At 41.1% G+C, this 24,348-nt stretch overlaps 1 protein-coding gene across 6 annotated transcripts in view; it reads left to right on the forward strand.

Annotated features, from left to right (window-relative positions):
• The window catches only part of HIVEP1 (HIVEP zinc finger 1), a 140,612-nt gene that overhangs the window by 96,603 nt on the left and 19,661 nt on the right, over positions 1 to 24,348 (forward strand). For 5 of the 6 annotated variants that reach the window (XM_027602095.2, XM_027602094.2, XM_027602097.2 and 2 more), the window contains 4 exons: positions 5,293 to 11,258; positions 14,408 to 14,541; positions 15,257 to 15,432; positions 20,066 to 20,167. In XM_027602095.2, coding sequence (XP_027457896.2) covers positions 5,293 to 11,258; positions 14,408 to 14,541; positions 15,257 to 15,432; positions 20,066 to 20,167 — 6,378 coding nt within the window. The remainder of the gene's footprint in view (positions 1 to 5,292; positions 11,259 to 14,407; positions 14,542 to 15,256; positions 15,433 to 20,065; positions 20,168 to 24,348) is intronic. The other variant, XM_027602099.2, reaches the window with a different exon arrangement.

Raw genomic sequence — 24,348 nt, forward strand, 5'->3', positions numbered from 1 at the left:
CCTTATTCAGAATGGCCATGTGAATTTCTAAGTCAGTCTTCCTGATGTGATGAATTATATTAGTCGGTCACCTGATATTAAATCCATCCCTTATTTTTTCTTACTTCAAGAATTTTTTCGTTAGCAAATATTTCTTTGATAACCTATGAAGGGCTGGATACATAGAGATGGATAATAAAGAAAGTGTCTTATAGATTTGTATTCTGATCAAAAGGTAGAGAAAAACAACATGTAAATAGATAAGTAGGGCACTTTAGATTGTGATCGAGGTGTTCCAGATTGTGATTTAGATTAGGAAGGAAATGAACAGGGTGGGTAGGCAGTAGGGGTAACTACTTAGGTAGGGTGGACAGGAACAGCCTAGAATTAGGCTCTAAAGGTTGAAAATGGTCCAGTTGCTTAAAAGAGTTGAGAGTAGGGAGGGCTTTTCAGGAGCTGGCAAGTACAAATTCCCAGGGGCAGGAAGGAGACGGGCCTGGTGGAAGATCAGAAAGTTCACTGGTGTGGCTGAAACATAGTGACTACGGGGGAAATGTTATGAAGGGAGGTCAAAAAGGTAGTCAGAGCCAGACGGCCATGCCATCTCTTTAGCCAAGTTACATGTTTGAATTACGTGAGGGAGGGGAAGAACGTGGAGATGAACTGAATGAGGCTTCCCGTTGCTTGCTAAGTAAAAGTCGTTCCCACATCTACGCAGTAGCCTCCTGATTACAGACATTCCTCACAGGTAGTTCAGGTTTGGGTCCAGACCATCGCAGTAAAGCGAGTATCTCAGTAAAGTGAGTCAAGTGAATGTTTTGGTTTCCCAGAGTGTATAAAAGCGATGTTTATGCTCTACTATAGTCTAGTAAGTGTGCAGTAGCATTATACCTAAAAAAAAAAACTTAGATATACTTAAAAAATACTGTATTGCTAAGGGATGCTAGCTGCCTTCTGTGCTTTCCATGAGCGATCGTCACTGACCACATCTCTACCGTAACAAATATCACAATAACAAAACAGTTGGGAATACTGCGAGAATGACTGAAATGGGACACAGAAATGTGAAGTGGGAAACGCTGCGGGAAAGATGGCACCGATCAACTTCTTTGATGCAGGGTTGCCATAAACCTTCAGTTTGTCAAAAAAGAAAAAAAAGGCACTCTCTGCAAAGTGCAGTAAAACGAAGCCCAATGACACAAGGTGTGCCTGTGTGTCTAGTATAGTTGTTTATCTCATATTAATTTATTTGTTGTGTCTTACATTTTCAGTCTCTCCGCGCTGACTTTTCCTTCCTGTTTATAACCACACCCAGCGCCCCCTTATCCCAAAAGAACCTTCCATGTCCTTTTCTTCCGCTGATACTGACACCCTGCCTCTCTCCTTTCCTTCACAGCCACTTCTCAGAAGGTGTTCTGTGTTTGCAGGCCCTTACTTCATCATGCCCTGCCCCCCTCCCTCCTTACCCTTCTGTGAAATGGTTTTTAACCATAACAATATCCTTCTAATCCCAGTGACCACCCAACCCAGCACCCTCCTGTTTATTCTTCCTTCTCAGAATGGAAGATTTAAAAACACACTATTGGCCATATCTTCCTTCTTGGAGTCTCTAAACCCTGACTTCCTGGGCCCTTCACTGTCACATGTTTTGTTTTGTCTTTCTTATTACCCCTTGTTTCCTTTCATTTCTACTTCACCTTACATAGAGGGATTACCCAAGGTGCTGAGTCAGACTTCTCTGTCTACCGTATATTCTCTCTGGCTTATCATGTATGTCCTTTTACAAAAACAACTTTCTCTGTGTACTCCCAAATCTGTGCCTCTAGCCCAGACTTCTCTCTAGGGAAAGAAAAGAATATGCATCTATATTTAATAGATCATAATTTTCGTATTGCTGTGTAATCTTTGTAATTATTTTAAATGGATGTGTAATGTTAAGTGCCTCTGCTGTAATTAGCCTAACCATTTCTCTGTTGAAAATTTCTAGTCCTGGATTTGCAGCTACACTTTACAATTCTACACATGTATATCGAGTTTGAGATTTGGTGGGATGGAGAGTGAGTTGCTTTTTTTTCTCCCCCTCTCACAAACCAGCTCAGGCCTCCTAGATAAAGATGGGAAACTCAGCAGAATCTTTGGCAAACCTTTCTTAGGCTTTCTTGCTTTGGATCAGCTGAGAGGCCCACCGTCACTACCTGAGTTCAAGGTAGCAGCATTTTCACCCTTGCATGAACTCCTGAAAGGCCTTGCACATGGTCTCCGTGTCCCCGGTGTCCTTACTCTTTGATGCAGCATGCTCTCTGTTGTTAGAGCACAAATAGTCTTGTGTCCCCAAGACTCCGAAGACCCTGAAGTTTTTCACACTGATGTTTCTCTGAGTAAATCTGAAAAAAGAGATTGACCTTCAACCAAGGCAGGATTTTAAACATACTGTTAGGTTGTAGTTCCTAATACCTACTGTCAGCCTTAGGAATATTTTTTGTCATATTTAGCTGGCAACTCAGATGCTCTCTGGAGCCAGGAGATGTGTTTGTTTTCATTCTATTATTCTCTAGAAGGAATCCTGGAAACGAGCTGATGGTGCTGTTCTACACTCCTTAGTGTTCTTCAAAACATATAGGAGCCCTGATGGTTATCAGGCTTGTGCCTTGGGAGACACAGTGCTGGTGCCTTAGCTACAGAGAACTTGGGAACTGTTTCTCTAACCATTCACCTGTCCCCGGTCATGTGGCCTTTGTGATCTTTCTAGGCTGTTCCAACCACCTACGTGATGGAGAACTGGCTTTTTAATGAAGCCCATCAGATCAAAGCTTCCACCAGTGGCCATGCTGCCAGTTTTGGTCTGTCCCCTCAGCATGATTTATCTGTGTTCATGAATTTCTGTTTGGGTATCCGACCTGGTGAGGCCTCGGAGCTTTTGCCCGATTGTCAGCCATTTCCAGGAGCACACCGACCAGTTGGTTGACTCCATTTTTGAGCCTTTCCCACCCTTTCCCACTCAGACTCTGTGTTATCACTGCGTAAGGAGAGAGGGTTGTGTGCAGCAGGCATTTCCAGGCCCAGTGTTAGTAAAACACCGGCAGCCCTGGAACCATATGGTAGCAGCTATGAACCAGGGTCCACACTTGGGGCAGAAGGTGGGCCTGTGTGCTGGCTGGTGGAGAGTGGGCATGTTATCAAGGCACTGTCCTTCCGCTGCCTTCCACCCCTTGTCCCATGGTCTGTCTTTCTCTCAGATCCTCTAATTCTCAGCTTAGTCTACCATAATAACAAATTGCCTTTAATAAAGTTATTGCAAAGCACACGTGCTGCTGGTAAAAGCTGCCCCCTTCCCACCCTCTGCCCCGACTGTACTTCTGCCTTGAGGCGGTCTGGTCTATGCATCCTCTTAACTCGGTGGCCCACAGTAACTGTATACCAGATGTTGTGGCCATAGGCACACTGTTTGATGATGGTGCTTTCTGCTGTAGATCGGGGGCCCAGGAGAAAATAACTCCTGTCACTCGCCACTGGATCGATTTGAGATTAATCACAATGAAAAAAACTACCCTGGGTGCTTCATTCTTGAAGACCCAAGGGTCTGCTGCTTCATTCTGCTCCACACATTGGTTCCCACAAGGAGGCTTCTATCTGTAACTCCTGGCCAGATGGCTTACCCGTCCGCTCTGCGCGCTCCTGTCCCAAGTCTTGAGAACCAGAGGGGGGAAGGCAACAGTCAGTAGTGAGGCACACAACTTGTTTGAATTCCAGCTCTAGAACGGTAGTGTGGTGTTCTTCTCAGATGGGCCTGGTACCCTCCCTCTCTTGACATTCTCTCTGATCCCCCCACCATCCTTTCCCTTCACAACAACAATGACGACAACAGAGTCCTTGGATTTAGATACTGATCCAACATGCAGAGTCATCCCCACCCGGGATGGAATGGGCTTCATCCCTTGAACAAGGAGAAGGAACCCTGTTAAAGGAGACCTGACAAAATCTTAGAAGAGTGACCACAACTCAGAAAAAGACTGTTAGGAACATACTCTCCACCGAAGGGAGGCCAGCAGTCAGGCTGGCTCCAGGCTTTTCCACTTGAGCATCACTGCCAGATAGCAAAGGAGCATGCAGAGTTTTAAAAGAAAGAATCGAGGGGCGCCTGGGTGGCTCAGTCATTAAGCGTCTGCCTTTGGCTCAGGTCATGATCCCGGGGTCCTGGAATTGAGCCCTGAATCGAGCTCCCTGCTCGGTGGGAAGCCTGCTTCTCCCTCTCCCACTCCCCCTGCTTGTGTTCCCTCTCTCGCTGTGTCTCTCTCTGTCAAATAAATAAATTAAATTAAAAAAAAAAAGAATCGATGTATTTAGCACCAAGTAAGTGTTAGAATTCAACTAGAGAAACCAAGCTTAAACAACCATGCAAATAGAATGTAAATGTTATACACTTTGACAAAAGAGAGAGAGTTGGTCTTTATCTAAAATTGAAACTTGTAGTTCAGAAAATCTGTTTAAAATATGTTTTTTCAAAGTCTTAAGAGAAATTTTTTAGGAATGTAGTGTCTCTATAAAGAAATATGGATTTACGTGTAGTTTTTCCATTTATTTGCACTTCAGCTTCATTTTAAGTACCAAGTTAAATTTTACTCTTTCTGTTTAAGACATATGTAGGATCGTGTATAGAATCCCTTTAAAACTTGGTGTGGTATTTCTGGGTGTTTTGCCTGTGCGTTGAATTTTCGCATTTTTCTTTGGAGTGCCAAACATTGTTGATTTTTTTTTTTTTTTTTTTTTTTTACAAATAACTTGATCTAAAAATAAAAGCTTATTCCAAAACCTATGTAAAACATAACAAAATAAACCCATCTACCAACCAAGCCTCTGGGTGCATAGGTCTTGGATGGGGTTTGGCATGGGCAGATTTTTTAGAAATCTCTTGTGTTTCTGAATGTTCTGACAGTTTGGAACTGCTCCTTCAACAGTTTCTCTTCTCTGTTTTTATATGTGTTTTGACAGCCCGGCGGCTTTCACCTTTCTTATAACCCACCTCCATGCTTTCTCGAAACTGGGAAAAACTACTCACCCCAGATGATGAGTTACAGTTTTTCATTTCCACGCATTTCCTTGGCATGGCTAGTAAGAGGCATAGAGTACATCATTAGCTTCATTACTTTCATCCTGAAAAGGGAAAACCAGTGGGAAACATCTTATAAATGAGTGGATCAAAGCATAAAGACGATTTGCTCAACATCATTTCTTATGATGTATATGTATAAATACGTATATAGTTGGTATATATACCATTTTACAAATTGATATTTTTAATTTTTTTCTTAACAGAAATCTTAGAGGCTGGCATTAAAGCAACTTCAGAGTCACTTAAAGGTGTGAAACGAAAAAAGATTGTAGCTGAGAATCACCTGAAAAAAATACCAAAATCCCCACTGAGGAATCCCCTTCAGGCGAAACATAAACAAAATACAGAAGAGTCCTCTTTTGCTGTTCTTCAGAGTGCTTCAGAGTCTCACAGGAAACAGAATCCTAGTCCCGTAAAAAACGGGAAGCAGTTCATGAAACAAAATGGAGAAACACCTGGGGTAGTTGCCGGGGCCCCTAAATCTGAAGACTCTGTCTCCCCAAAGAAGCCCTTGTTTCTGCAGCATGCATCTGAACTGCGTAGATGGGGATCAGAAGGCTCCGACCCCGCCAAGTTAGACTTCCTGGACGCAACATATGACTCTGGTTCTTTGTCAAGTCAAACCAGGACTGACCACAGTGAATGTACCTCCTCCACTCGTAGTCCTACTTCTTCCTCTTACACAAACACCGCATTCGATGTCTTACTGAAAGCAATGGAGCCAGAACTGAGCACCTTGTCACAAAAGGGCTCGTCTTGTGCAGTTAAGATAGAAAAACTGAGACCAAATAAAACTGTACGGCCCCCTTCTCAGTTACACAGCAGCTCAATGGAGGCCCCAGATCAGACTCCACAAGAATTTGTTTCTGAGCCACGGCCTTCTCCTTGTACCTCATTTGCCGTGCACGTATCTGCTGCTCAGAAGAACGGGCAGGTTCCGCTAGTTTCTCATTCACATAATCAGCACGAACACTTTGTTTCCGCACCTGCCCAACAAAATCAGCAGCCTCCAGCATGTTCAGGTTTCACGAGGTCACTGGTGAACCTGCAAAATCAAGAGAATGCCAAACTTGAACAAGTTTATCATATAGCAGTGACATCATCTGTGGGTCTGACTTCACCTTCCAGTAGAACTCAGGTTACTCCTCAAAACCAGCAAATGGATGCTGCTTCACCGATGTCAGTAAGTCCAGCCCATTCTACACAGTCAGCCCCCCCACCAATTTACAGTTCAACTCCTGTCGCCTCTGTCGTGAACCACAGCGTGGAGCAAATGTGCAATCTTCTTTTGAAAGATCAGAAGCCCAAAAAACAAGGAAAATATATTTGTGAGTATTGCAATAGAGCTTGTGCAAAGCCTAGCGTGCTTTTAAAGCACATCCGCTCCCATACTGGCGAGCGGCCCTATCCCTGTGTGACCTGTGGATTTTCATTTAAGACTAAAAGCAATCTGTACAAGCACAAAAAATCCCATGCACATACTATCAAACTGGGTCTTGTCTTGCAACCAGATGCTGGTGGTTTGTTCTTGTCACAGGAGTCCCCCAAAGCACTTAGTATCCATTCAGATGTAGAAGACAGTGGGGAGAGTGACGAGGAGGGGGCTGCTGACGAAAGACAGAATGACCCAGCCTCCAGGGACCTGCAGCCTGTGCAAATAATGCAAATGATATCAAATTCTGAAGCTTTACCAAAATCAAGTTCCATTCCCAGCAATCCAGACCACGCGGTGGGTGACTTTTCGCTACAGGACAAAGCTTCAGAATTCCAAGCTGTGACGGAGTTACCAAAAGTCGTGGTCCACCCTGTCAGCGTGTCCCCTTTAAGAGTCGACAGCCCAAAGCTTACGGACCCCAAGCCTGAACTGTCTAGTACACAGAAGCAGAAGGACCTTCAGGGAACCAGTGTCCTGTCGCACTCAGCTTGGGCATCCTCCCTAGAGACTGACGAGAAGTCCCGTCAGAAAGGGGACCTGAGTCAGCCTGAAGGGAAACAAGAACCACACGTAGGAACGGTACATGCCCAGCTACAAAGGCAGCAGGCTACCGACTGCTCCCAAGAGCAACAAGGAAAACTTCTGAGTCCTCGAAGTTTAGGAAGTACAGATTCTGGTTACTTTTCACGTTCTGAAAGTGCTGACCAGACGGCGAGTCCGCCGACTCCCTTTACCAGAACGTTACCCACCATGGAACAAGACTCAAATAAGAGTAACGGGCCCTCTGCACCTCGTATCAGTACACCAGCACCCTCAACCCTGTCAACAAGTGAGAAAGCATTGCTTCTGCCGGGTCAGATGCGCCCACCCTTGGCCACAAAAACACTTGAAGAACGGATATCAAAGCTTATCTCCGACAACGAAGCCTTGGTAGATGATAAGCAACTGGATAGTGTTAAGCCACGGAGAACCTCTCTCTCACGACGAGGAAGTATCGATTCCCCCAAGTCATACATTTTTAAAGATTCTTTTCAGTTTGATTTGAAACCAATGGGACGGAGAACAAGCTCAAGCTCTGATATACCAAAGTCCCCTTTCACCCCTACTGAGAAATCAAAGCAAGTGTTTCTTCTGTCTGTACCTTCCCTTGACTGTTTGCCTATTACAAGAAGTAATTCTATGCCTACCACAGGTTATTCAGCAGTACCTGCGAGCATAATACCTCCCCCTCACCCACTGAGAGGGAGTCAGTCATTTGATGACAAAATTGGCGCTTTCTACGATGATGTCTTTGTGTCGGGACCTAACACTTCTGTGCCCCCCAGTGCGCATCCCCGGACCCTCGTCAGACAGTCAGCAGTTGAAGACTCTTCAGCAAATGAAAATCACCTTCTCGGTCCTGGACAGTCCTTGGATGAGAGCTATCAAGGATGCGGTGCCCCTAGTGATGCCGTATCAGCAAGGAGCAAGTCCTTGGCACCAGGCTCGCATTTAGAGAAAAAGAAGTCCCATCAAGGGCGAGGGACCATGTTTGAGTGTGAAACCTGTAGAAACAGGTATAGGAAACTGGAGAATTTTGAAAACCATAAGAAATTTTACTGTTCGGAGTTGCACGGACCAAAAACAAAGGTAGCTGTGAGAGAACCTGAACACAGCCCCGTGCCTAATAGCACACAGCCTCAGATTCTGCACTACAGAGTTGCTGGTTCCACAGGGGTGTGGGAACAGACGCCCCAGATTAGAAAAAGGAGGAAAATGAAAAGTGTTGGAGATGACGACGAACTTCAGCAAAATGAAAGGGGGGCTTCTCCAAAAAGCTCCGAAGGCCTTCCGTTTCAGAATTCTCTGGGCCCCACTTCCACTCTGTCTAAGCATAATATGGCAATAACAAGTGACCAGCAGCATAGAAATATACAGTTGCAAACCCCCCAAATCCAATTGGTTGCCAGAGGCCCCGACCAGACCATGGATCCAAAGCCATCCGCCATCACGGAGACACACCTAAGTTCAGCTGCCCAGGACAAGACAGAGTTGAAGAGGCATGGAACTGGAATCTCAGTCATTCAGCATACAAACTCACTGAGCAGACCCAATTCATTTGACAAGCTTGAGTCTTTTGAAAGAGGTTCCCCAGTTTCCTTCCAGGAGCTGAATAGAACAGTGAAGCCCGGGCCTCTGAAAGTAATAGGAATTTCCCCAGAGGAAGGCCATCCTCCTCAGACTACATCTCACCTTCAGCAGCCTGTGCTATCATCAGATGCTCTGAGAGGAGAACTTCAGGACAGTTTGAGAAAGAGTTCAAATGAACGACATGTGTTAGGACAGCCCTCCCGACTAGTCCGGCAGCACAACATCCAAGTCCCAGAAATTCTGGTCACAGAAGAGCCAGATCGGGACCTTGAAGCCCAAGGCTACGATCAGGAAAAATCAGAGAAGTTCAGCTGGCCTCAGCGTAGTGAAACCTTGTCAAAGTTACCAACGGAGAAACTGCCACCCAAAAAGAAGAGGCTCCGTCTTGCCGAGATGGAACATTCTTCAACAGAATCAAGTTTTGACTCCACTGTGTCCAGGAGTCTAAGTAGGGAGAGTAGTTTATCCCACACTTCCAGTTTCTCTGCTTCATTAGACGTAGAGGATATTTCTAAAACTGAGGCTTCCCCCAAAATCGATTTTCTAAACAGAGCAGAGTTCCTCATGATTCCAGCTGGTGCAAATACCCTTAATGTTCCTGGAACTCACCGGGAAATGAGGCGTGCTGCCTCAGAACAGATTAGCTGCATGCAAACATCCATGGAGGTCTCTGATTTCAGAAGTAAATCATTTGACTGTGGAAGTATAACTCCACCTCAGACAACACCACCTGTTGAATTGCAGCCCCTGACGTCCCCTTCTGGCATGGGGGTCACTGGGCACGTACCTCTCTTAGAAAGAAGGAGAGGTCCACTGATGCGGCAGATATCTTTAAACATAGCTCCAGACAGTCATGTGTCTCCAGTGAACCCACCCTCTTTCCAAACAATTGCTCTTCCCAGTGTGAACGCTGCACCGTTTCAGGGCCCTCAGCTCACTAATGCATCTTTAGCTGAGTTTCCTGCAAACACTTTGCACTCCCAGGCTCAAGTTAAGGATCAGCGAACAGAAACTCTGAGTTCCACCTCTACTAACATCTTTCCTGTTCACCAGCTTTTTGGTATCAATTTGTTAAATCACATCCACGCCCCCCTTAGCCACCAAAACACACAGATGTCTCTACAAGTGTCTACACAGAGTGTCAAACCAGATGCAAGTCCCAGTTTATGTGTATCTTCTAAAAGTAAAGATTGCTTCGCCCCAAAGTACCAACTTCATTGTCAGGTTTTCACTTCAAGCCAGTCTTGCTCTTCCAGTCCTGTACTTTCTTTGCCAAAGCAAGTTCTTTCAGATCCAGTTGGAGTTGACCATCGTGGGACTTCATTAGCATTACCAACCAAATTAATGGATGCCATGCCTAATTCATGTGTCCCGCCCCCATTGAAGCTCGGGCCCCTCGGTGGTCAGGCGCAGAAGGTGCCCACATCGTTTGCGTTGCCCGTGCATCTGCAGAGTAACGTTCCAGGATACTGTTTTGCCACTGTCACACCTCTGCCACAGATCCTGGTGACCCAAGATCTCTCCAACCAGCCAATTTGCCAGGCTAATCGTAGCATGGTGCCAATCAGCGAAGAACAAAATTCCATGCCAAAATTGCAAAAAAATCACCAGAATGCTTTGCCAAACCCAGAGAAGGAACTCGTTTGTGAAAATGCTTTTTCAGAGATGGGCCAGAATTTTTCTCCATCAGATTCCCTGTCCATAACCCAGAAAATGTCTGTGGGTAGACTTTCCCCCCAGCAAGAATCTTCAGCTTCAAGTAAAAGGATGCTTTCCCCAGCAAATAGTTTAGACATTGCCATGGAAAAGCACCAGAAGCGAGCTAAAGATGAGAATGGGGCTGTTTGTATGACAGAGATTAGACCCTTTGAGCCATTGAGTCCAAGGCCTAGTGAAGGTAATAAACAGAAGAAACCCATTTTAGTGAGGCAGGTTTGTACTACAGAGCCTCTTGAGGGTGTGCTATTGGAACAGGATATTTTTTCTCCACCTGAAATGAGTAGTGAGGCTATTAATTTGACAGATGTTTTACCAGCTGATAAGTTGTCATCTGAACACTCTAAGTCTTTAGCTACAGAACCTAGAAGTGAACTACAAGAATTTGAAAAGATCAAGTCCTCCACATCGCTCACTCTTACAGTGAGAAATTCACCTGTCCCTGCAGAAAACATTCACATTTCCCCTTTGGAACGTGTAGACAATAGCCAAGAAAGGAAGTCTCCAGGGGTTAAAACTCAAGGTGACAAAGAGAGCATCACAGAGCGAAGTCAAGGTACGACCAGCACACTTTTAGTGTCTGACTCGGGAGAGACACAGCAGCTGCCTTTCCCCAGCCTGAAGACCTCAACCAGCTTTACATGGTGTTACCTACTGAGGCAGAAGGCATTGCATTTGCCTCAGAATGACCAGAAAACTTCAGCCTACACTGATTGGACAGTTAGTGCCAGTAATCCAAACCCACTTGGTTTGCCTACAAAAGTTGCTCTTTCTCTCCTTAACTCAAAACAGAAGACCGGAAAATCACTATATTGTCAAGCAATAACTACCCATTCCAAATCAGATTTATTGGTCTATTCGAGCAAGTGGAAAAGCAACTTAAGCAAGGTACTTGACATATCATTTATCTTCAGAAATAGTTTGTGCAATGTCTTCATGCTTTTAAATGTTTTAATTGGAAGTTGTATCTTAAATCTTAATTTTGAATGACAAATTGTGCTCTGTAAGTATAAAGTTATCTGAAAGAAAGGATGATAAGTTTACCCTGGAAGTTATGCTGATAAGGGTCACATGGAATCCTTTGGTGATTTTATCTTGAAATGTTTTGAAAATAACTTGCCCTGAGCTGAATATTTAAGTCCTTACATAATGGTACAGAGAATCATGGTTTTACTTTCACCTTTCTCTTATACTAAGTGAGAGGAGATTATGTTTATGCTTTGTCCCTGCTAAGTGCAGGGGAACAGAGGTGTGACTTATCAAAGAGTGTTCTATTTCGTCTTGAAATATAAGCAGAGAGCCATTCATACTTGTCCTCTGTGCGCCTGACTCCTCTCCCTTCGCCATGCCAGTCTCAACTCCCGCCCAGTGTTGGAATCATCTTAGTACTAGAGAGAAGAGTCACAGAATAGCTGACTCAGACACTGGATAATTAAGTTGTTTTGGTCAAGACGTAGAGTAAGGTCCTAAAACTATAACTTTGGGTTATTTGTGGGATCCGCTTTAGTAGACTTCTGGCTTTATAAAATGGCAAAAATCATTGAAATGAGAATAAATAGATAAAGGGATCATGTTGGACTCTGGCCAATCAGAATTAGAGATTAAGTCCTTGACCTGCACAGATTCACAAGCATATAATACAGGTTTCTAGACATATATATGCTTATCAATAAGGAAATACTTCAGTATCACAGTTATAATGGAGGTATATGCAGTTTTAAGAAGGAAGTCTCTAACTTTGCCAGTAGGTTGAGGAGGTATGGATACAGGGAAGCTATTCCAAAAGTGGAGATACTTTAGCTGAGTCTTTAAAAAAAAAAAAAAAAGAAAAAGTAGGAATTTTTTTTTTCAGGTAAAAAGAATGAGAAATTTTAATAGTCTGCTGAAATGATATGGAAGTGAGAAAGAACTTGGTTTGTTTTTTAAAGAACCCTGAGGAGTCTGCCATGGCTAGAAGGTGTAAGTTTGAAACACTGATGTGCCTTCAAGTTGGAAATACAGGGAAAAAACCAAAGAATTTGCGTGGTGGTAGAGAGAGATTGATCATTTTTCAGTGAAGGAGGGTGCATCCAAACCATTCAGAATTTACTTTTTAAATGCCCAGACTTTACTCTAAACCAACTAAATCATAATCTTGGAAGATGAGACCTGATTATGAGAATTTAAACAGAGCTTCATGAATGTTCCTGTGCCTGTAGAAAAGTGACTATCCTTCAGTACCAAGTGCCTTGGTAGAAATGCCTCTGGAAATGTGTATCTAAATTTGGAGCTAGGCAAGGACTCCCGGTGGAAGGTGTCGGAATTCCTTGGTGCGTTGGTGTAATTCATGAGTTTGCTCAGAAAGGGTGGAAGGAAAAAAGGGCTCAGGATGGATTTGGGGATCACTACTACTTAAAGGGTTGAATGGATAAAGAAAGCCCACCCAGGAAACCGAAAGAGGTTGTTCAGAGAGGAAAGAGGAGGACTAGGAGAAAGTGGGATCACATAGATAAAGGAGGAAATTTCAAGGAAAATTAGGCAGATGGAGAGGTCAAATAAAGGTCACATAAAGATGAAGATGAACGTGGTTCCTGAACTGAGCGGTTCTAATATCGCTAGTGACTTGGGTTGTATGGGCAGGTGGTTGTGGAGGACTGGGTGCTGGTGTTAACTCGCAACCCAGATGGTAATGTAAATGGACAGGAAGGGACAGGTGTTTCTAAGAGAAACAAGGTTATCAGCAATATAAACAGCACAGGTGTTTCCCTAAGGAAGGGATAAGGATTTTTGGGTGTTTACCTCATTGGTAACTGGTGACTAGAAGCCAGATTTGATAGTAAGAAAGTGAGCAAAAGGTAAATGGGAATTAGGTATTGAAAAGAAGGTGAAAAGTAGAATTGGTGTTAACAGTATAAAGTCAAGGAAAGGTATGTGTATGCATCCAGATTGTGGGGAAACCCGATGTGTTTGCCGGGAAAAGAAGAGCCCGATGCATTTTTTTGCCAGTCAGGGTCCGTGCCATTACCTCCTCGCACTACCTTTCTGAGACCCTGAGCCGGCAGCTTTGCTTTAGTCCTGGCCTTGAGAGGACAGGGGCTCCCCGGGGTGCTCTTTCTGAGGTTGCGCGGGCCCTCGGTCCGTGGTGCAGGCTCGCTCATTGCTTGCTGGTAAATAAGTCAGGTCAGTACAGAGCTGTCTGCTTGAGGATGTGGTTTGTAAAGAGGGCCCTTGCTCAGAAGAGTCGTGCCTCAAGTTGGATTTGGCCAGAGGATGGGAGTTTGAGCCTTGGCTGTCAAGCTTGACCTTGGACAAGCGACTTCACCCTGAGAGTGGCTTTCTTCACTGGGTCTAACCCCTGTGCTGCCCGCCTCACAGGATGTGTGAGAATGGCAGGGGCTGAGAAGGGGGACGCTGTGGAATCCTAAGGTGCTGTCGCTATGAAGTTTCCATAGGAAATGCACATACTGTTTATCATTTTGATGTTCGTTACCTTTTCCTAGAGACATAATTATTATCAGGCCACAGCCTGACTTCTGACCTGCCTGCCTCTCACAGTTATCAGCATTCGGGAACCTTTGAGAAGATACAGAGAGGAAGCATAATTATGGCTTAAAATGGTAGAAGGGGAGATTCTTGGGAAATGGGGCTTCTGCTTGACAGAATGCAGTTACAGTGCATTCCAGCGAAGGGGGTGTAGTCCTGTTTCTCAGGAGTATGAGACACAGTGTTATACCAAAAAGGGGACCGGGCTCCTTCCCATCTCCAAAGAATAAAGCTCTTTAAGAAATGAAGTGTAGTGTGAGCGGTTGGTCAGTGGATTGTGGTGGGATTTTAAAACAGCATACGATTCGGCAGGTTGCTGTGGGCAAACAGAGAGACTAAAGCTGAGGGAGGGGAAAGATCAAATGACCTGTAAACATGTTATTTCCTCGAAATGCATTCCATTAAGTTAACTACATGTATGGTTCTCTGCCATGTTTTAATTTCCAAGTGAAACATTAGCATGTTTGTGTTTTCAGTTTTATTAAATTAGTTTCTCTTTTTTTTTTCCCTTTCAGAGAGCATTAGGTAATCAAAAGTCCACAGTAGTTGAATTCAGCAATAAAGATGCCTCTGAAATTAACAGTGAGCAAGATAAAGAAAATTCCTTAATCAAAAGTGAACCAAGAAGAATTAAAATATTTGATGGAGGGCAAGTACAAATTTTACTTTTTAAATGTACATTTAAACATACTTTTTAAATGTACATTTGCTTTCATGTGAATGAAGACTTACCAGTGCCAATTTTATATAAATGTTGCAAGGTTTCTCAGCTTATTAACAGAATCTTCATGGCAAAATATATGTTAGATTGTCATGTTAAATAATTCCATTTGATCAAGAAAATATTTAGGAAACATTGTAGGTCCTAGGAGGCAGCAAAGAACTGTTTTCAGAGTAAACTCTGGGTTTCACGTCGATTTACAATAAGGAGTGCCTCAGGAAATCTGTTGTCAGACGAATTCACTGCCTATTTGATGCCTTTGTGTATTTGGTAATGAGAAAAACACATTGTAAAAGCTGATTGTAGTCCTGGCGAAGCCAGGAAATATTTCAGTACTTAGAGTTGTTGTCATTGAATTTAATAATAAAGAAAACTTTTGCACCAGTGGTTTAGAAGGAGGGAGTGCTATGCTAAAATTAAACCTAGTATCGAATAAGGTTGCTTGATTAGAATTAGGTATTAGCATATTAAGTGTTGATGCGAAAACCTGGACTATTCTGTTACTTATATGTGCATAAAATTTGTATTGATTGAGTATAAAAATTGTGACTTGCTTTATTTTGTAAGTTGAATTCTAATCATCAATATTTTCTCAAAGACATAGTATCCAATCTTCCTATTTATTTTTTTTTCTTTAAATTAGATATAAATCAAATGAAGAGTATGTATATGTCCGAGGCAGGGGAAGAGGAAAGTACATATGTGAAGAATGTGGAATACGTTGTAAGAAACCTAGTATGTTAAAGAAACACATACGGACCCATACAGATGTCCGCCCCTACCACTGCACTTACTGTAACTTCTCCTTTAAGACGAAAGGTATGAGATGACATTACTTCATGGTCCTTTTTATACACATTGAGACCCAACTTTACATACTCTTTGACCAAGGATGCAGCAGCTTGAATTGACTAATATAAATACATCTTGTCAACATGGTAGTCTTATTTCTTTATCTGTCTCTAGACCTCTGAGGGAAAAAAAGTTTTCTTAATTATACACTTTTACAATATATATAATAAACATGACATTTTAAAAGGAGAAACTGCCCTTTTTTATTTTACTCCCCAAGTTAGAGTTTGAATAACATGATGACTAATACATTTCAAAAATATTTTGGGGCCAAAGAAGAGAGAAATTTTCATGATTACAAGTAAACCGAAAAAAATTGAAGAAAATTTTTAAATAATAACTATAGTAAACTTATAATGATTGTGTTCATGTTTTATTATCTAATTTTAGGCATGAATAGCCATTTCTCTTTTTTCCATGATGCTTTTTGTTTTTCATCCAAATTCTATTGACTTTCAGCTTCACAAAATTTCTGTTGTACTATTTAATGTGCACCTAACTCCGAACTAGTCATTAAAGTTACATTTAGTACTCTTTGTACTCCTTATATGTTTTTATTTAAATTGTAAGTCTTTATTATAGTTAAGGTAATTTTGCCCTCTTCAGATTCCCTGCTACATATCATGAGTACACTACTTATAAAATAATGCTCACTTTCTCCATTAGGCTCCTTGCTCGTGATCATTATATAAAAATATGTTACTTGAGACTTTAGTTTCCCATACCACCCTTTAAAAACTAAGAATCTCTCTAACACAAAACAATGTAATCATAATATTACCTGCCTGAAAGCACAACATCTGTAAAAAGATAATCATTTTTTTTACAGAAACTTATTTTTTTCCCTTTTGAGTGAACATTCACCTTTTTTCTGATTATATAGGCTGTCTTTAGGGTTTTTGTTTTAAAGATTGATCAACTCTTTAGCAAAATTTATTCATTTTTTGGCTAGTATTTATTGATATTTAAAGAGAATTATAATAGGTAGCAGCTAAACAGCTTCAAATTCACTCTCTTTACAAGCCAGTAGGCCCCTAAGCCAGAATGATAGAAATAACAGCAACGGGACTGTTCTGCAGCTAGCTTTGAATGTTACTGAAGAGTTTCAAGACATCATGAGTAATTGGGAGGTTCACGGTCTATAGTCCTTTCACTGGGATGTGGATTCTCCTCCTGGAAATGGAGGGTGGGTTTCAGGATGCCCCTCCTGGCCTTGTGTGCAGGCCGTGATAAGAGAGAGTGCTTTGATCTCTTCACCCAATTTATTATTGCCCTTTCACTGGTTTTGATCCTGTGATTAAGAAACATCAGTTACTTTCCAACATGAGACCAGGAGACCGGAAAGAGGCCAGTGTTACTAATAAAAGATTACCAAGTACAGAACAGTTTTGCTAAATAATAGAGGCTTAAGGTATAATGTGAAATGGGTATTTCTCAACAGAAGGAGGAAAAGGAATCAGAATATTCAAAAAAACTATATTCATAAAATAAGGGCCATAGAGGGAGGAACACTTAAGATGTGGAAAACTAAATGAAACTGCAGAGACTTCTTGGCAAAGAAAAATACTCTGAATCACCAAATAGTAATCTTAGTGAAATAACTCAACACGGCATTATGTCACGTTTTAGATGAATGTTTCTTAAAAGGCTGACAGGGCATAACAACCCCCGAAGAGTGAGCGTCCAGTCTTTTCAGTGTTCGTGTCCTCCGCCCCTCTGATATGCTGCTTATCTGAATTTACATTAAATGTTTTGTTTTGTCCGCTAATTCTTTGGAATTACACAATAAATACGCATTTGAAGAAAGCTACCCTCACTAAGGAGACTGGTGAAGAAAATGCTAGAAATTCAGTCTTTTCCTCTTCCCAGCATGACAGTTCTTTATTTTACGGGTCAGCTTCCTTGCGGAAGGCTGCCTTCTATGACTATCTGTAAGACAGATTCCATAGTATCTTCTAAAGGTAGCTAACTAATAAGAGACTTGATTTTAGATGAGGCTGTAGATGTTGCCCTACTGGATTTACTTTGTTGTCCTAGCTGGTGCAGCTCTACTTCTCATCGGCTGTGTCTGGTGGTAACAGAAATAGTGATGTAATGACAGTGCTACATAAATACGGGTATGCAGAGAGAACGAAATGCTGCCCCGTGAATGATCTGCAGTGCGAGGAAATGATGCTTCCCATGGTAATGCCTATAAATCTCTACTTCGTCATTTGTCCTCTTAATTTATTTTATGAGGACATTTTCAAAGGACTTTTAATTGATTTGTTTTCACTGTTTAAAGGTCAGTCAGCAGAAACTGTACAGTGAGCTCGCATCTCTGCAGGATTTACTATCATTTATGTCACAGAAAAGCTAGACACTCTATATGTTGCCCTCAGAACCCGAAACAAAACTTCACATGCTTTCCAGAAGGTTTAGATTAATATTTATTAAATCTGTTAAAAAATTTACTTATTAAGTTAATGCCCAAAGTTCATAGCATTGCTAGGGGATATTTCCATCTTAATATGTATATTTTGCATGTTAAAATGCAGATTGTTTGTTTATTTTAACTTATTTAAGAAGTAGGCTAATAAAATAAGTAATAGCTCAAGTTATGAGAAAATGTGCTTATTAAAAGCTTATATTCCCAAATTTGCCTGATTACAATTATCCATTAACTTCTATAAGAAGGAAATAATGTTCTGTAGCTGTCCATTTAGGGAACAGAAGCACTTTAAAAGAGACTATTAGTGGAACTTATAATTTGGTTTGTAATATTGTTATTATATTAGAAAGTGCTTTGACTCGTAAGTGGACATTCATATTCAGATGGCCAAGCCATTTTTGTTTACAACTTTTTAATGTGAAAATTTTCAAGCATACAGGAAAGTAGAGATCTGTATAATGAACGCCAATATACCAACCACCTTTTACTAATCATTAACATTTTGCCATATTTGCTTCATGGTTGTTGTTTTTTTTTTTTTTTAAGTGTATTTAAAGTAAGTATCTGACACGGCCAAGCCATGTAAGCCAGGTGTCACCTCTAGAATTACAGAAGTCGGAGTTTGATGGGCCTAGACAGTATCTGGTCCAGGCACCCTCTCACACTTGAGCCACCCCCCTGAAGCACAAAGCTCTGGGTTGCTCTGCATACTGACTAGTGGAAGAGTTGGCTTGAACAAGTGTGACCAGGTCCGTGGACTTAGGGCATTTGCAGTGGTCCTGAGGTTCTGTAAATAGAACCGTGTCCCCGGCCCTTCAGTCACTGCCAGCCCAGAGTTGAGAGCAATGATTCAGACATTCTTAACTCTTCTAGATGCTTATTGTCAAATACTAGTTTGCCCCTGCTCACCAAACTAAGTCTTTAGATTTTGTTTTCTCAAAAGAGATGCTTTTCCCTTGTTGGCAGTTTTGTGTGTGTATGTGGCATTATCCACTCAAGCTGCTTGGTATCCTTAAAAGAATCTGAGGTCTCCCCCTGCATTCATAATCACTTGGGACAAATGTGCCCAGTGGTTCCCAGTTAACCTGGTAATACTTAGCTGCCAAAGGAAATACCTCTTTAGAGATACTATTATGAGACTTCTAGTCAATATGGTGAAGGGAAATTAATGCAGGAAATTCTTTCTCAGGTCCCAGTGAACAGAAATTCTGTTTATGACATAACAACCAAATGTAGTTTTTGAAAGATAGTAAAGCTTGAAATTTAAAAAGGCAAATTCCCAGGTAACAGAAATAAAAAAGAAACTCAGTGCTAGCATAGTAGTGAATAGACACTTAGAAAATAATAATGATTAAACAAACAGATAAATTTAAAATTAAAAAAAAAAAAAGAAATCATGGGGACATCAAAGCCAGATATATTCCCCCAGCCCTGGAGTTTTAATGTCAATCCTGGAATGGAGTCCGAGGCTTCTGACATAAGCCTGGCCCTCCTGCCCAGTGACTTTGGACCATGTGGGGAAAAGGCACCTGCTAAAAAAGCAAAACCCCAGACCTCTGCCATAAAGTAATAGATAGATAGATAGATAGATAGATAGATAGATAGATAGATAGATAGATAGATAGTCAGTCTAGAATTAGTGGTCTGAAACCTAAACTCCCAAGTAGAAGCAATTGGAAAACTGACCCAAGATATGTTTCTACAATCCAGGGTCCTTAATACTCCATGGGAAACAGTCTGGCTGAAGATAAAATAAAAACTACAAAGCATGCAAGGAAACGAGGTACCATGGGGGAGATCCAGCAGACGCAATGTGGGAGGATTCAGACTCCAGGAACCATAGATCTTAGTGCAATCTCCAAAGGACTTTAAACTAAATATAAACTGTTCTCAGAAATAAATGAGGACAAGAGAATAGAAACCAAAGGCAAAAGTAGACATGATCCAAGTAGAGGAGGCAGATTTGAGAAAGAGAAGTTATTAGTAATAAATAGCAAGGTTATTACAACATATAGATACCAATACTTTAGTTTGTCCAAGTTTTAGTCTTGGAATTGTATAACCACAGTCTGTGCTTTCACTTGAAATAGGAATGGAATTTGCCAGTGTTGACAAATGCAAGAACAAAATAATACTACGTAAGCTTAGTAAACATTCTTTTCCCTTAAGGAAATCTGACAAAACACATGAAGTCCAAGACACATAGCAAGAAATGTGTGGATTTAGGCGTCTCAGTAGGTTTAATAGATGAACAAGATACAGAAGAATCAGGTAAGGCTTTATTCCATATTTTTCATAAATGCTATTTACAATGTGCAATTTTTTTGCGTCCATATGCTTCTTTTCATTCTCACTAATACTTCCTAGTTCTTATTGTCATTGCTGCTTATTTACACGATGCAATAGCCTCCTAATCAGTTTTCCCATCTTTAATTTATCTTCCTTCCCATCCATCCATCCCCACAGATGTTCATCTTACTGAAGCATGTGTCTGGTCATATTACTACTCTGCTGGAAGTCTTTCATTTGGCCTCCCAGATAAATTATGAGCCGCTTGACCTCACATCTTCAAAGTCCGCTATAATCTGGTGTCCACCTGCTTCCTCACCCTTACTTCGCATTTCTTTCTTCCACCTATCCTAAGGCTTACATTTCCTGCTTACATGACATTGATCTGGCTCTCTACCTCTCCAACCCTCCCTTAAACCACGCCCCCCCCCCACCTTCAATACCCATGCAAACGTGGCTCCCCATGTGCACTGGGCAAAATCTTCCTCTCCTTCAAGGTCTGGCTCAAATACACTGCTGCCATGAAGCCTTCTCTGATTTTCCCTTCCCACACTGGGGAAAGCCACTTTTCCCTTCTCTCAGCTTCTGTAGTGTTTTATATTTTAGCATTTGCTCTCTGAAAGCATTGAATCTCTTTCTGCCTTATTTTTGAATTATCTACAACTGATTACCTTACCTCCTCACTGAGATTGTTAAGCATCTCCTGAGCAGAATTGATGAAGGAGTGATGCTTGCTTCACCCACAGCCCATGGTGCGCTGCCTTGCACGGAGCAGCTGCTCTGGAAATGTTTGTGGAATAAAACATTTGTTTGCATCCCCAAAATGTTTGTTATTTTGAAAAAGTTAACTGGTTGTTTTCTTAACAGTGTTCGCTCAACAAATATAAGTGTTTATCTCTAACCAATTTTGAGGGAAAATAAACCTGTCCATCTGTTCTGACTCATTAGAGAGTAGAATTATTCTTTCGTAAGTTTTTTTTTTTTAAGCCAAGAATTCATCAACCAAAGAGATAAGTTTTCTTTAAAAAGTTGTCTTTTTTGAAACATGCCCTAAATTAGACCTTTATTTGCTTGCTATGTTTTAGTTAATATGCATTAGTTTGATATCTAGAAAATTTCCAAAGAGAAAATGGTGAGGACACCATTGAAAATATAGGTAAAAAGTCAAACGCGTTTTAGTCCACCTGACAACCAGTAACATACTAAATGAATCACCCTGAATTTTTTTCTAAATATGCAACAGAAATGACTCACATCTTAAGTGGTACAGCTGATACGATTCAGTATTTTAAGCACACAGAAAGGATTGCCTTTAACTCTGGGGAATAAACTGATAGATTCTTGATAGAAGAAAAAGATAGTCATAACAAATTTAGGACAATAAGGAGCTTTTTTAAGTGTTTTAGGCACCTTGATGCTTTGATACATTTTGGGGATGGCAATATCAGGATTTAAAAGTGCCTATCACATTAACGTAGTGTAACTTTTCTGTCCTAGGAACATATTTATTAAAAGCTGATTTTTTAATTGTCAGAAATTGAATTACACACTTACACATTTAATAGAATTATTTATAACTCACTTCTAATGTAAACAGCTTTTATTTGGCTTATTTTCTGCTCTTAGCAATCATGCAGTAAATTAACTACCATAATGAAGCGAAGAAAAAAATTTTTATTTGCTCTATTATTTATTTGCTTTATTATTATTTGCTGTATTGTTATTGTATTGAGTCATTCAGAAGTAAAAAGCTAGGAAGAATGAATAAGAGTTTCAGCAAGTTTATTATTACCCACAAACTAGAAAAGGAAGAAAGTAGAAATGCGAAATACTAATGTCTGAAAAACCTAAGTGTAAAAAGTATTACTACAATATATACTCATTTACATGTTTTACTTCTTTAGGAAGATGTCTTGTAAAAATTAAGTAAAATATCTCTAGAGTCCTCTAAAATTAAAAGAAGGTAGTGTTTATATCCTAAATTTGCATAGGAAAATTAAGTGTGGTTTCCATTAATTATTACGTATTGTTTAAATTGGCTGACGGATGGACTTATATATCTATCCATTCTTTTTTGTATTTCCCAGCTCATTCCAGAAGCACTTGAAGCAGGTTTTAGATTATAACTCAAACTTGATAGCCTAATTCCCTATTCAGATGGGATCTTCTGATAAAACTAGGTAGTTTTACTTGTTTTTCTCTTGGTTAAATTTTTTTTTTAATTACTGTAATTATGGGTAGCATACTCAGCTCTTTCACAGTTTTGATTGAATAGTAAATTATAGCATCTAGGTGGATTTTGCCAAGTGCTGTGGCCATACTGGAGGCCTAGTAATTCTTTATGAATATGCCAACAAATATATCCTACTTTTGCTTTATTATGGACTTGGAGTGTAGGTATAAAAGTAGTAAACATTTGTCGTTTTATACCAGTGGTCTTCTTTTCATTATACTGTTTTGTGCTTTTAAAAAAATATTTTTATTTTTTTAAATACAAAAATATTATGAAGAGTTTTATTACATGCACTCATGTATTTACACCAGACTTGATTATTATATTTTCTCGAATTTGCCTCAGGTCTTTTTCATAAATTCAGTGTATTTTTGAAAAAACCAGCCAAGCACATCATTACACATCAGGCCACCTTTGCCGGTCACTCTACTTCCCAGAGGCAAACGCTAACTGTGCTTTTCAGTTCATTTAATGCACATTCATATATCCATGAACAGTAGTATGTGGTTGGTTGGTTTGTGTTTTGAATTTGCATTAACAGTACCACCTTGTATGTAGATGCCTAGAAAATTAATTTTGCTTTCTAATTTTAAATTGTTTTCTAGAACAATTTCTGTCTCTGCACATCCTTGACTGTATACTCTAAGAATTTAAATTTTGCCCAGTTGGATGAATGAGAGCCTGCCGTCTTTGTGTTTTCTTGATTAGTGTCCTAAGGTTGTGTCTTATTATTCTTTGAAAAGAGGTCCCTCTCCATTAAATCAGCAGTAGTTAGAGATGGGATCTTGCTTAACAGTTCTTCAGATGTCTGTGTTTTTCGGGGAGAAAGTCCAGAAGCCTGCAGTAGGATGCTGCCTGTCTGGAGGGGGTCCTATTTTCTAGTTGAACACTGGCCTCTACATGCAGTGCCCCAGGGCTGTGGTGGCTGGTCTCTTTTCTTTTCTGTCTATATCCACTCACTAGGTAATCTCATTCCGTTTTCTGACAGTAAATACCACCTATCTGCTGCTGATTCCAGTACTCCCTCCAAACTGGTGCATCCATCCGCCTGCTCACCACTCCCACTGGCGAGTCTAATGGGCACCTCAAGTTGGACGTGCCCCAAACTTCCGATTCACCCCTTACATCTAAGAAGCACACTTCCCCCAATGTCTTCTCCCATCCTTCCAGCTGCTAGACCAAACGTCTTAAAGTCATCCTTGATGCCCTTTTGCCTCTTCCTTTAAAGTGTGTTCAGGATCCCGTGTGTGTGTGTGTGTGTGTGTGTGTGTGTGTGTGTGTGTGTTTCGTGGAACTAAAACATGAGGACAAGGATTTTGTGTTCACTGCCCAGTCTCCGGCTTCTTAGGCTGGTGGCTGGCAAGTGACAGGTAGTAAATAGTTGTTGATTTAATGAAGGACTGGGGGGAAAAATGACCTACAATCTGTCAGAAAATTCTTGATTATTATTACTTTTAGAATTGGACATGTTAGTTTTCCGTTAAATCCCTTCCCTAAAATCAGACGGTAGCTATAATACAGCATTTAATGCCTCTACCTGTAAAGATTACTTTTAAGTAACACAGACACAGGTAATGTCAAAGCCATGATGACATTTCTTTGTTAATTTGTTAGTTCTTGGTCATGGGCTCGATCATTAGACAAGAGGGTAATTCAAGTTATCTGACTATTCTGCTTTTCCATCCTCAGTGATGATCACTCCAGATTGACGAAGATCTGTTTGTCAGTAGTTCCAGAGAAGAAAATTTGCTTCTCTTGTCGATGTGTTCCTTCATTCATTTAGCCCTTGAGCAGCTGTAGGTGATGTGCATGGCCGCTGCCCTCGGGCTCAGGAGCTCCCTGCCTGGGCGGCAGAATTGGCGCGAGTCAGCCTCGGTTGGGATCGGGGCAGGAGCGGGGGGGGATGCCTGGTTGGTTGCAGAAGGATGAC

This window comes from Zalophus californianus, chromosome 7 (assembly GCF_009762305.2).
Source record: "Zalophus californianus isolate mZalCal1 chromosome 7, mZalCal1.pri.v2, whole genome shotgun sequence".
NCBI classification, from domain to species: Eukaryota; Metazoa; Chordata; class Mammalia; order Carnivora; family Otariidae; genus Zalophus; species Zalophus californianus.